This window comes from Lepidothrix coronata, unplaced genomic scaffold (assembly GCF_001604755.1).
Source record: "Lepidothrix coronata isolate B3197 unplaced genomic scaffold, Lepidothrix_coronata-1.0 Scaffold64, whole genome shotgun sequence".
Lineage (NCBI taxonomy): Eukaryota > Metazoa > Chordata > Aves > Passeriformes > Pipridae > Lepidothrix > Lepidothrix coronata.
In genome coordinates this window covers 1,438,430-1,453,198 of record NW_016690244.1, presented here as the reverse complement: position 1 = coordinate 1,453,198, position 14,769 = coordinate 1,438,430, and the positions used below count along the sequence as shown (strand labels likewise).

Below are 14,769 nucleotides of genomic sequence, written 5' to 3'. Positions count from 1 at the left end.
ATGTCAAAATTACTGTAAGAATACGCTTTTTTATCTTTTGAAGAACCCCTAAAAGCAGCTGCTTAGAAATACACTGGACCATTTTAACTGGACTTGACTTTAAAGCTAGTGATAAATGTCTAGATGCCTCCTTTGAAGCTTCTTTTTGTGAAACACAAAAAGCCACATCCCATTGAGGAAACAACTTTTCTTTCTGCCACTAAAAATCGCTGAAATAATACAGGGAAAACAATGTGGCAACAAACTAAAATGCACTCCTTTGTCAGTAAACACTGTTGCAAGATGCACAGAAGACAATGCTGAAGATTTGAAGAAACAACTATTACAACAAGTTACACAGTGTGGGAGGTTTGCTATACAGTTGGGTGAAAGTACAGTACAGAAGTTTCTAACTTCTCTCAGCTTGAGTTATTTGCATGTCAATAATGAAATGCACAAGGACTTTTTTTGTGAGCCACTAAAGGAAAGATAAACTGGAGAAGATCTATTCTCAACTGAAAGTGGCTTCTTGAATAAAAACCAATTTATTATGGCAAAACTGCGCAAATGTATCCACTGATGGAGCAGCTGCTTTGACTGGAATAAAACAGGGATTCCAGACTAAGGCTACAGAGACAGTGAAATACTTCACTGCATTACTTATAGGTGAACTATCACAGCAAGGCAGTTGATGCCAGGAGTGCACAAAGTGCTACAGGATGACACTGATGTGGTAACTTTATAAAAACAAGCCCCTCAAACAGTAGCATGTTTACCAGACTTGTAGCAGCTTTGCCACAGCTTGTACCGAGATGGGGAGGGGCCATGAAAATCTCGGGCACCACGCAGAGGTTCGCTGGGTATCTTGCGGCAAAACCCTTGAGGGAGCTGTCAAACCTGACACATTTTTCTTTTACAAAAAGACAAGAGTTCCAAATTTTCTGACCTTTTTGGTGATGACAAGTGGTGTGAGTAGTTTGCTACCTAGCAGGAATTTCCAAAAACTAAACACTCAGTGTGTCCCCTCAAGGTGAAGATGATGTTTCAACAACGAGTGAAAAAGTAACTCTTTTGCAAAAGAAACTTGTTCTTTGGACAGAGCATTTTGAAAACAGGTGTTCAAATATGTTCCCCTCATTATGCGACTTTTGAGTTGGTTTTATTGCCAAACACAATGTGAATGTGTCACCTACAAAAACCTCTTCCATCTATACACCTCAAAAGGATAGAAACAGAATCATCTAACCTGTCAAAAATCTTCCAAATGAGAGTTTCAGTAGGTTAAAAATATCAATATGCAACACCTTCCAACGAGTTTTGAAGAACAACTGATGGACATCTGGGGAGATGGTCATTTACTAGTCCAATTTTAAGCAAAACCTTTGCAAAATGTGTGGATGGGATTGAAAATATGACTATAGTTTAATAAGTGCAAGGAACAATGTACTTTTTCCACTGGGATCTATGCATCTTTGTGAGGTATCCTTTTGACATATGACATTCGTTAAAATCAAGTATTGAAATAAACTGAACTTAGAACCAGAACTTCAAATTCCTCTATCACAGTGTCAAATGAAGATTATGAAGCATGTTAAGTCATATAGATCTCAGTAAAAAATACTGTTATTAACAGTAAACTTTTCAGAGCAAAAATGTTTTTGTACAATTGGTAAATAGCATAAAAATTATTTTAAAGTACTGTTTATTTCATCTTTATCTCTTCCTTTTTTAATTTCTATTTTCATGTTTTGTAGTGCATATTAACATACTAGTACAATGGTTCATTTGCATAATTTATAAATAAATATACATATATTGGGATTGTGGACTCAGAAATTTTTACTGATGGGGTGCACAATCAAAAAAGTTTAGAAAGCACCAATCTAGATGACTTGGGTGTCAGAAGAAGTGGTGAAACTACTTTAAAGAGTTATTATCCAGTACTCTTCAAAAGAAAATGAAAACAGAAGTAGACTGCATCACCCTATTTCGATGTCTGTCTAATAACAGATGTGGGTTTATGTGCACATATTTCCCTGGGGCAGGGAGAGAAGCCCTAACTGAAGGCTCACATGAGGCAATTCTTTTTTATGTAAGTATCAAATATTACATATAGGAATGCAATAACTCTTGTGTGGCTCTGTCACCACACAGTGTAGACTGAAATGTGCAAAATTTTGTATTAATCATACTAAATTCCACAGCACTCGAGAACAAGTCATTTTGGAAAACACATCACCAAGCAGCCAAAGCCAACGCAGCAGATTTATATGCTTCAGTACTGGTTTCACAGTGAACAGATAAGATGCAGATCACACATATTAATTCTCTGACTACATGATTTCAAAACCAAGGATTATATTCAGGGCACAAATATACATCTGATATCAGAATATATCTGATCTCCTAATGAATATTTGACTCTTACCTTGCACCTTATCTAAGCACAGCTCCTTGGCTCGATCCCTCATTATTTGTGGAATCAAAACATCTTTTTCTACATGTCTCAGCTTAGAATTTTCTGCAAGAGTGAAAAAAAGATAATTTTGAAAAAAAGATTTGTAATATCTATACATCAAAGTCAATCTAAAGAAATAACACAGCATTGCTTATATAACAGACATTAGTACACTAAAACTGTCATAAACAGCAGCTAAAAGTACCGTGAAAGGACCACATAGATCAAAAGGATGGAAAGTCCAAAATTTAAATTTGCTCAGATACAAATATGATCATTATCCTGAATATTTCTATTCTGCTTAATGTACACAATGAACAAAAATAAAGGAGAAAATTCTAGCAGCACATTTTAATTTCTGCCTTAGTGAATAGAAAATCTGCATACAGACAGCACAAACACTAATTACTTTTATTTCAGGATACCAGTATTTTTCTATGCACATTATCTGTATGTACTTTTTTACTCACTGGCACAAAGCCGAGAAACATAGCACATGCTAGAGCACAACCTAAAATTTTTATTGCTATGTGGAAGTCTTCAGTTCTTGAGAAGAAAACTAAGTCTTTTCAATGAAGGATCTAGGAGATTTTTCATTGAGAAATCCAATCTAACAGAACAAATGCTGCTGTCTGAATTCTGCACTTAAAAGTACAGTTGCAGTTTGCTTTCAGTTGTCTCCAGAACTCAGTACTCTTGAACACAGCTAGTGAGTTTGAACAAACAAGACAGATCATTTTAAAAAACCCTGCATTTCCAAACCCACTTTCTTCAAAACAAAGGGATGAGAATTTATCAAGCACAGCCTTTTACTTCTCAGCTTCTGAGTTAAAAAACCTTTAAGGACATTCGTTCAGAACACTGTATAGTTCAGCACAGTTATATCAAATACCTGGTTTTCATCTTCAAACACACTATTTATTCTTCCTTTGATTTCAATATTACATTTCAGAATAGCATCAGCTGAGATGCTCATATTATGAAAACCATATTGTCAGATACAGTTATTTTGAGTGACAATCATTTCATTTTAAAATTGCTTATTAAAAAAAAAAAGATGAAATGAAAAAAAAATTCAAAGTGCAATGTATTGAAATTAAGGAAAGAAGGAGATTTTAAGTTCCCTACAGCTTTCAAACACCACTTTTCAGAGGATTTTTGGCTACTCTACATAAAAAAACAACGGAGACTAATATTAGTCATCCTTACATCATCATCTTTTAAAGTCTACTAATGCTAAGAGATTACATTAGGAGATTACACAGTATTGCATACATGATATTACTAGTGGAATCTGGCAACAAAACAAAGGATTATAATGAGCAATATACAGAATCTGAACGAAAGACTTACACTTCTCCTCAGAAAAATATCTTTCTTAGAATTTCTACAGCAGGAAAAAAACCTCAAAGTCTATTCTGTAAATACGACAAAAATACTGAAAACAAATAGCTCATGACTTAAGATTTGCTTCTATATTCTGATTTTCATGAGATAAAACAACTACAAATATCTTTCATTTTAACTTTCTGCAGAATATCAGTGCAATTACTGTACCGAGCATTTGTTACAGAGAATGCAAAGCTGTCAGAAAACTTTAAACATATGTTTTAAAAAGGACAAATCAGTTCAGCTGAATGACATGGCAGGAAATGGCACCACCAAGCTACGTGCCTCAGCTCCACTCACTTCACTCAAAGCAAGCTGGCACTGCAGCCTTCCTGCCCTGTCCCCATCCCTAGGATGCTCTTTTCCCGCTGCCCACACAGATGGGCTCGGCAGCCCTGTGGTGAATGAAAGGGGAAGTTAATTTGGGTTAAAGGTAAATAAATTTCTTGTCAAGGAATTTTTCAGCTAGAAAAATTCCCTGATCCAGTTCACTGTAAAACTCCAAAACGACCTGTAAGAGGGAATTGTGTGACTCTCGGACAAGAAGAAAGACTGAACTGTCATGAGTACCACTGGTGCAAATTATAGCTTAAACCTACTCCCTTCTTTTTTAAACTTGACTTTGTTGTATTGGTGCTTTGAGCAGGCAGCCGACCTATGAATGTGGATACAGTTATGCAAGTGGTTGCTATCTGCCACCAAAAGGGAAGTTTTACCAGTCCCCCATTGCCCTCGCTCACTCCTGTCACATCAGCACTATTATGCACCTTAACACACAGTGAACGACCAGCTCAAAACAGAAAACTAATTCAAATACATGCAAAGAAGTGCTTCTCAGCTGATTTACACCTCGGAGTAACTGAATCTACTTATCTACTTCCAACAATTAGCATCATAGAATAGTCTGAGTTGGAAGGGACTTAGAAGGATCATCAAGTGCAACTCTTGGCTCTCACAGGTTCAACTTTCAGACCACGTGGAAACGTAGCAGATAGCAAAGAAATGCAGCAAATAGCCAAGAAGTCTTTAAGGCCTAGGAAGTGCAGCTGGGCCTCCCTAGCTGGCAAAGCTGCCTAGAAGCATCTACGGTTCCCACAACCACAAAGCCCAAGGCTTCAGAGCAAGGATCAGCTACCCTCTACCGACAAAGAGAAGTAGGTAGGAATACAATTCCTAGAAAGGAAACAGGACACAAGACCATACGGAAAAAACAAACAAACAAGCAAGGAAGCAAGCAAAGAAAAAGAAATCCAAAAAGAGAAGGCCTCTCTATTAGCCCAGAACAGTCAAAAAGGGTTTTCAGGTTTTAAATTAGCTTAACCACCCAATTTTCTGTTTGATTATTCAACAGGAAAGCAGCATAAGACTGATAGGAAGGAGTAGTTAAAGTGGTGTTAACACCAGCTCAACCAGAACCATGACAGAGCTGTGCTCCAGGCAAACTCCCTCTTCTTAGTCCCATGTTGTCAAACCTGCAGAGGCTGAAAATGCAAGAAGGAGAGGGCACATCAGGACACTGGGCAGCATCCAGTAGAAAGAATGAGAAGAGAGCTACAACAGTAATTCACAGGTAATTATTCAACTGTATAAAAGAAACAAGAATGAAGAACATTTACAAACTCATCTACAGTTTTTAGAAGAATGTTTGTTGGGAAGTATCAGCTTTAAATTATTTGTTTATCTCACAAATTTTTATCTTTATAGGATTTTGCTTTTGTATTTTTCAATCAGAAAATACTTTGTGCTTAATAACGACTGGACTTGATGATGCTAAAGGTCTTTTCCAACGTAAATGATTCTATGAAATTTAAATCATCTTATACTGTCTAAGTTTCAGGCATCTGGGTGCAACCACCTCTCCAACTAGCTCAAATGCAGACATTCAGTTTGGGCAGTACTATATCTGTGTTTCACCTGTAACATCTTAAGTATTTGAATATTCTTCCTTGATTCTAAACTATCCATAGCATTACAATTACAGTGATTTTCCTTAACGATCTTAAAACACTTCACTGAAGTTGGTATCCCTAGCACTTATATAAAATAATAAAGACAAATAAGGCACAAATATTAACAATAGCAGATACCAGCTAAGACAAATGTGTTCTCGTGCAAAGAAACTGCATTTCTGATACTGATGTACAAGTGCTTGCAAGATCATCAATCCAACCTAATCATCTCTGCAATAATGTATATGGCAAGATCTTTCAAAGAAACACCACCTCAGAAGCAAGACTTTATCAAAAAACAAGGTGTAAAACCATTAATTCCTTTTGCCTTTTTTCAACTATATTACAGTTTCTAGAATAAGTACTTTTCCCCCCTTTTGAAAGTTCACTATTCTGCACTAAGAAAGATAATTTTTATTCTAAAACCAGATTTTCTGCAGAATAGTCCCTATAGAAGAATCTGCATTTCAACAGTCTTGTTCTTGTTTTATTTTATCTTCAAAACATTATTCCCAGACAAGTAAGAAATATGTTTTCCTACAGTTTGCCTTCTGCATTTGAAAGCTAAGACCTTTGGTTCCCATCTACATCCTCAACACACATTTCCTGCTCTTCTGGGTAGGCTCTTTGAGATGATCATGGCCTTGGCCCACAAAGTGAACCAATAAGAATATGTTACCTTTCAGCTTCCAGAGGGCAGACAAACGTTAGCAGAAGCTTTTCCTTCTCCCCCTGCCAGCCCAAACTCAGGCATGTGTGCTAGAATATTGTAATCCTCTGAGATTCTACCTTATTTTCTGATGAAATTTCCTAGTATCATTGAACGTTACAAGGGAAAAATGGATGAACACAAACTGATTAATAAAGGTTATAAAATGCAGTAAAAACTACGTAGTTTGTAAAAATATACACAGAAGCTAGTCAAAATTAAAACCAAATGCTGCCTCGCAGGTGTTACCGCATATAAGTCACTAGCACCTTGAAAATGTGAATAAGGCTACATCCAAGGAATCTGTGTAATTAAACTACTGAATGTTTCTTAAAGATAGAGATCAGCAGATTCCAGAATGTTCCTGGGACAAGGAACAGAGGAGAGAATAAAGAACAGTTATAGAGGTTATAAACTTGCAGTCGCCAGGAAAAAAAAAAAGATATATAGGGAGAAAGCTACAGAAAAGAAAATATCTCTGTGAAACAGAAATTGTTTTCCATAAAACCTCAGCCCAGAGTAAAGAATTGAAGAAAGGAAAGAGATTACTAAACTGGGAGATATCCCTATTCAGCAAATTGCTTAGAACACATTTAAGACTTTTTTTTTAACAAATAAAATCTGTGCGTTATGGCAAATCTCAGTGCTTGAAATAGTTCTCTTGTTGCATACAATATGTAGGGCACGAGACTGAAACAGTAATAGCTTTCTGTGGTTGATCAAAACCCTCAGCTGTTTATTGGCATGGAAGGCCAAGGCCCATTGCCATTCAGTTTAACGGGTTGCATTATTTTTGTAAAAATGACCAAGACCCAAAAAATTATTATGCATCAATAGGAACAAGAACATCACAACCACTAGAACACATCAAAGTCACTCCATATGGAAGCTGGGAAAACAGATGATGAATACTCTCTTGGCTTCCTAGTCTCTGACCACAGGACCCAGGAAGCCTTGAGAACAACATTGTAGACCTGTGCAGTCAGCAGCAGATCTTCTAGAGGACAAGGAAAGAATGAAATACAAAGCTGCTTTACAATTCTAATAATGAAAGAGATTGTAGCAGCTTGTCATACTCATTAGAAGACTATTACAAACAGGGGATACCAAGACAAAAGCCTTCCTAGAAGAGTGTCCTGAGGAAAGTTGTATCATCTCCCTCTCCCCTCGCCATTCAACACAATTAGTAAATGTTTTACTCACCCTCTACTTGCTATTTCCTGCTGGTAGCTACAGCTCTGCTTTCACCACTCTCATTACTTCAGGTAGCAGGGACACAGATTACTCAGAAAAGTTGAGAAAAAGTTGCAATCTACTCTACCCAGATACTTAAAGACACCTCACACTTTCTGCATCCAAGAGGAATTGTGTCAAGCGATTCCAGTAACAGCCTTTGAAACATGCATTTCTACTTATACAACCTATAATTTTGATTTTCTTGTTCAAAAAATGCTCAAGGCTGTTTACTTATTCATGTTCAAAAAATGTTCAAAATAGTACTTCAAATATTTCAGTAAAAATCACAGTATATATGAAGAACAGAGAAAGTTTTAGTAACTTTATAATATTTTAATTTGTAACTGTTTTACCTCGTGTTTTTCTTGAAATCACTTACTAGCAAAAATGCTGTAGAAAGTTTAGTTGAGGTTCAAGAATCCAAGTTAAACTGTAATACTCCTCAAAATGTATAAATTTCAAAAACAATCACTTTCATTATTTTGGGAGCTTGGTTGAGAAATGTGGAGCTATAAAAGGGACTTTTTTTAATACACCTTACTATTTTTTTCTACCAGCTGCTAACAAAAGTAAGCACTTGTAAATAGACAGATTTCTAAGATGCCTTTCTTTTTTAAGCTAAGAAATAAAACTTGAAAACGTATTAATGAGAACTTGAGCAGAAGAAATAAGAGAGTTATTACAGTCAAAGGGAAGAAAACCAAGGAGATGCAAGCAAAATGCCCATTCTTTAACCTATACCGCATTTAAAGGAGCTGTTTTCCTGGAAGGGAAGGTCTTATGATAAGTCTACCGAAACTTGAGTTTACCAGCCATTCTCTCATTCTTCCCATATGCAGACCTATAGTATACTCAATATTTGAGCTGGCTTGGAGAACAAGTTTATAGCTAAGTTACAAAATTGCATTAATTTGGGGGATTCGGTTATTTTTCATATCACTTCATAAAAACTGTTTCTCAGCTGTAAATATGCTGTTCCATTCCAAAGTTTTGTTTTAAGACACTTGCCTATGAGCTAATTATAAAAATACACTTGAAAAGTACACTTTTTTTTAACACTTTTATTAATAACAGAAGGAGTAGCACACTGTTCAGTGCATGCTTATTGGCAAACATTCCTTTCATCAATCAGACTATTGGCTCTAGAGGTTACATATTTTTTTTTAAAAATCAGATTTATTTTAGTGTGCTTGTAACAGTGTTTTGAATAAACAATATAATTAGAGCTTACTACTCCTCCAGAAAAAGAATGCATTCAATTCAAAATTTTCATCTCCATTATTCTGCCTAGCTTATCCTCCCTGTATTAAATAAAATTTACTAATCTTGCATTAATTCATGTGAATAATTTATGACTATGTGCACCATAAAAACTTATCCAAAAAGTCTGTATCATTGAATATATTATCAACTACTCAAAGCCTCTGTTTGAAAACACTAAGTCACACAACGGAACAAATTCATTTAGAGACAGACCCATTAAAGTCATGGGACAAAAAAACCCTTATCCTTCTAAAGGCTTAGGGTCTTTTCCTACAATTCTAATTTGATGTACCAATGTAATTAAATACTTTAAGTATGCAATCCTGTAGCTTTTGAGAGAACTTCTGTGCCTTTACTGACATGGAATTCATGGGGTCAAAGTGACGATGACTTTCAGCATATTGCTTTGTAACCTCAGTCCCACAAAAACCATGCAGAATCCTGTTAAAGGTAAAGGATTTTATCCGTCAAAAACATCCTGTGTAAACTGACAGATGACGGACCAGGCCCAAACACCTGAGTTTGGTAACCTCACTTGCACATCGGTGTTTGCATACAAACTAGAGCTTTAAGTACTTGGTTTCTACTATGGGTTTTAAAGTATAGAAGGACAATGTGAAATGACAGAAGAGTTATAATCCAAGTGAAACTATATATGTGATACCGTGAAACCCTGATTTAAAAGCAAAAGACACTGATCAGTGCAACTTCTCTACACAGCAACCATTTTTTTTCTTCTTTAAATGTATATGAATAAATTTATTTGCACTAAAAAAGTTCCAGATTTTGAGATCTTTCTAATACTGACATCATTTTAAATTAAGATGGAGTACAGGGATGACAATACCAGAGAAAATTTCCAAAGCTTTAACTTCTCACCATTCTATCGTCACCTCAAAGTCAATTTTCACCTTTTTCAGTGGCTGAATTTGTTATCTTACATTTTGCTTTGGGGCTCATATTCCTGCAATATGGCAGTACTGGATTACCAGAATACTGTTTGCTAAAAGTGAACAATGGCTGTATGACAGAAAGTCTGTAATATCCAGAAAGAAAAGGAAAAGCAGACCCGGCAAAGCACACTTTTTTTTAATTACATGCAGATTGCAAATGCTCATACATCTAGTGAGTAATAAGTAAAGCCAAGCCGACACAAGGAGATATTTTTACACTGCTGATCACACAGCAAATCCAGTTACAGGGCCTGAAAATTAATTACAGATTAGGACTTAAGTATTTACTGCTGGAAATAATGCAGGTTCATTAGTGTTTAGCCTGTACCATTGTTCAAGTATGACAGACCCGCCAGTTAGAAAAACTTAGGGTGTGAGCTACCTCAGCCTACCTCAAATGAGAATTCCAGCAAAATACACAAAATATAGAGTCAGTAACAACCAGGGCCATGACTGACCTAGGACTAAACTAGCAGAGACAGCCCTAATTCCGCCATTGTAAAGCTGCTGAATGCTTCACTTGGTAACTGATGCAGCTTTCTTTCACTTAAAAACAAAGACACCATGCAGCAGTACTCAGCAATCAAATATACATTTTCGATTTTTTTCTGGGATGCCAAAATATAATAACAGCACAGACACAATTCAATTCTTATATAGGATATGGTTCAACACTTTTTAAATCAAGCCCAAACTTCTAAGTGCCTCTTCTCTGAAACCAGTCCCAAGTGTACAATCCCTATTTCTTCTACATCCCTTCTAACTAACAGTGGATGTTGTCCAAGTATTTTCTGCTTACTTCCACCTGGAGTAAGAAACAGAGAAAGGTCCTGCACCCAAACTATCTGAATGGTATAAATCAAACAGATCACATAAAATAGAGCTAAGCAGTGGCAGCAAAAACTATGCAACAATTCGCATCAGAAACAAGAGAAAAGTAACAGGCAAATCTGACACAGAAAGGGCAAAGTCCCCAACATCTGGAAAAAGAAGGGATGCAGGAAAATCTAAAAACCAACAACCCCCCCCCCCATTATTACCATAGGAGATGTTAACAACCTCAGATTTCTCACCATACCCCATAATGTTAATCAGTTGCTCCAGCACTACATAGCCCTCTTTACTCATTTTCAGAAGTGTATGACAAGGTGTACTGAAAAATAATGTAAATCACAATTAAAAGTTTTAGCCACTCCTTTCAAGATAAAATTTACATGTTTCATTCCAAAGAATGAACACCATACACAAATGAAGAGCAAGGCTTTTGAATAACAGGACCAAATACCATTCTTCCTGCATTTTTTTAAATTCCTTTAACTGGAAGGACTAAGAGACAACAAAAATCAATGCCAACCTTTGACTTCTGTACCTATGTACTTAATGAATAATCAGTATATGTAATAGAAATGAATGAAGATCTTGGAAACTAACATCACAGATATGATCAAAACACACCAGTGTTTTCATAAGTTCCAGAACATGAGATGTTCTGACATGAAGACAAGGCTAAAAGCCTTTTGCTTACATTAACACAAGAACTGCAGATGTTATTCTGGCAACTTTTCTAAAAGAAGTTTAATTAAAAGCTGAAAAAGAACAGCTGAAAAGCCACTTTTCCTTTTATTTGTATATTTTTGCCCTTTAAATTCAACATTGTTTTATCCCCCATTATTTTATCCTCCCTATTTTTTGAAATTATCATTTCATTCCTTTCAGGATATTCTTCTAGCTCTGGTCTTACAGCCCTTGCCACTTTGAAACAAAGTTACAACCATTCCGCAAGCCCAATTCTCTCCTTCCACTGAAAAATGGATGTTGTAACTTGTTAGCATCCTAGATTTCCACATAACAGTAAGAAACAAACATTTTAAGTAGCTTAGGAAAAATATTAAATCAGTCTTCAGCCCCTCTGCTTTTAAGCCCTATATCTAGGAAGGGTACCAAAGTCTGTATTGTGTATCTCAGCTACTGACAATGATTCCACTTTTCTTTTTACACATCTATGAATCTCCAACTGGGGATCCAGACATCGTCCTCTGAAAATTACAGATATAACTGAGTGCACATTAAAAAGAAAATGTGCTTTCTTATAACCCATGGCCTCTACTACTAAAAACAGCACCCTACATAGTTTTGGAAGTGGTGCATACAAAAATCAAATTCAGTGCTGAGCTGCAGCACATTCACTCTGGAGAAGGATAAAACAAACTAATGTAACATTTTCCTAAACTGTGAGGAGCTGTTGACTCCCTCAAAGGCAGGGAGGTTCTGCAAAGAGACCGACATGAATTAGAGAACTGGGCAACTACCAACTATGTGAAGATTAACACAGTTTAGCACCTAGAATGGGGCAGCCCTGGATGTATGGACAGAGAGGAATGAGATGCTGGAGAGCAGCACTGTGGAAAGGGACCTGGGGGTCCTGGTCGATGGCCAGTTGAACATGAGTCAGCAGTGCCCTGGCAGCCAGGAGACCCAACCGTGTCCGGGGGGGACGTCAGGCAAAGCATCGGCAGCTCGGCAGCCGGTCGAGCGAGGGGATTGTCCTGCTCTGCTCTGCACTGGGGTGGCCTCACCTTGAATATTGTGTGCAGTTTTGGGCACCACATTACAACAAGGATATAAAGCTCTTGGAGAGCGTCCAAAGTAGGGCAACAGAGTTGGTGAAGGGCTTAGAGGAGAGGAAGGGCCAAGAGCAGCTGAGGTCACTTGGCTTGTTCAGCCTGGAGGAGACTGAGGGGAGACTTCATTGCAGTCTACATCTTCCTCACAAGGGGAAGTGAAGGGGCAGGCACTGATCTCTCTGGTGACCAGTGATGGGACCCGAGGGAATAGCCTGAAGCTGAGTCAGGGGAAGTTTAGGTTGGCTATTAGGAAAAGGTTTCTCCCCCAGAGAGTGGTTGGGCACTTGAAGAGGCACCCAGAGAAGTGGCCACAGCACCGAGCCTGACAGAGTTCGAGAAGTGTCTGGACAACGCTCTCAGGCACATGATGTCATCCTTGGGGATGTCCTGAGCAAGGCCAAGAATCAGACTTGATGATCCTTGTGGGTCCCTTCCAACTCAGGAAAATCTTTGATTCTATGAACATAAATTTTTGTGAACAGATTCATCTACCAATTTATTTACTGAACGTAATCACCTAATGACACAACCACAGTTCCTTCCCGAACCGTGGCTGTCAAAAAACTCCTCCCATACAAATCATGACATAATTCACAGGTTCTATATTCCGAGTTTCAGAGGACTCCTTCATATTCGCTCCCTACTGCCTGGCAAAGCCATAAGAATATTTGTGTCTTTTGTGACCACAAAACGAAGTATCAGTCACAGTAATAATTTACAGAACTGTGATTCTCCCTCTTTTTTCTCATATACAGCCAAGAAGCAGTTAATGATGATGACACTAAAACCTACCGCACCAGAGTATCTGGGTTAACACCTTACTAATATGAACAGGGCAGCTCACACCTCTTGCAGCTACTGTTCCAGTTTCTCTACTACCTCACATAGACATGTCTGCTTTTAGTTCACATTCTGAGGTTTTCAACAGAGCCATAACAGCCAGGGACTGATGGGGAGTGGGGGGAGGGAAGCAGAAGACACTGGATAACAAGGTAGCAGATTTAGAGAGGTGTCAGTAAGCAATGCCACTGCTCGGCAGATGAATATCAGTACTGGTATCACACAGCATGTACCCAAAGTACACCCTCAGCAGTCCTACTACAGCTAACATACAACTACAACATGGATTGGGAGGGACAGAGAATGTCATTATATAGAAACACAGGGAAGCAGAATGCTGATGAACTTCAGTGTTTGGAGTCAACTTTTTTGCTCTACACTGAAATCACAACAGGTTGAATTAAGCTAGTGTAATAACTAGGCTTTTTTCAAAGGACAACTGGGAAGTGAAATTATGCTGTAGATGTGAACATCCACCACTCAAAATGCAGTATTAAGTTTTACAACATTTTCTTAATTCAGTAACAGATTAACACTTAGAGAACATGATCAAAAAACCCAGAAACAAACCTAGAACTTAACTGCTCTATGAGTGCCTTGTTTGCAGGGCCTGGAAAGCCAGGCCCAGGACAGGTTTCTATCAGAAATCAGGAGCTTGACCTTGGCCAACCCTCTTCAGCTTTTGAAGAAGCAGCCACAGGCTGCACTGACCAAGGTGCACAGCCACGACCGCTGCAGTCTGTCACCAGCTACGGGTGTCCCAACACCTTGTGTCAGCTGGAGCTGGCCCACACCACGTAGGGCTCGGTCTCACGGGGAAATGGCCTTTTAACATACCAAGCTGAAGGCACCAGACTCAGGGGTTTAGGGCAGGTGAGTGAACACTACGCGGGTATAAAGGACACGGGTTTTCATTCACTTCTGTGGACACGTGTCTCTAATCATTCGGGCAAGACCTCAGCAACGCGAAGCCAAAGGCAATGTAACCTTGGTGTTTAGCCTTTTCCTTCGTTACACAGCCAGAGAGGCCACACGAGCACCAGCGGGCACCTCGCCTCCCCGGGGCTGCCTGGGCGCCGCCCCGCTGGAGGTCACAGGGGCGGCAAGAGGGAGGGACGGAAGGGGCGGCGGGGAAAGGGAGCCGAGAGAGCGGGAGGGCGCTGGGAGACCGCTGCGTGCGGCGGGGACGCCCCGGTCCGCCGGGAACCTCGCGGATGGCGGGCCGGAGCCCCTCGGGGTGGCCCTTCCCAGCACCCGCGGGCGCTGCGGTGCAGCCCAGCCCGCCGCCCTCCCCGGCGATTGACCGGAGCCAGCGGAAAGCGACGGGGGGGGTTCCCACAGGAAGCCCTAGCGAGGCGGGAGGGGCAGG

At 38.9% G+C, this 14,769-nt stretch overlaps 1 protein-coding gene across 1 annotated transcript in view; it reads right to left on the bottom strand.

Moving 5' to 3' along the window:
• Positions 1-14,769, bottom strand: part of CMC1 (C-X9-C motif containing 1) — a 43,792-nt gene that overhangs the window by 28,788 nt on the left and 235 nt on the right. Inside the window, exon 2 of the mRNA XM_017817956.1 lies at positions 2,408-2,500. Within this exon, the coding sequence (XP_017673445.1) occupies positions 2,408-2,500 (93 nt within the window). The remainder of the gene's footprint in view (positions 1-2,407; positions 2,501-14,769) is intronic.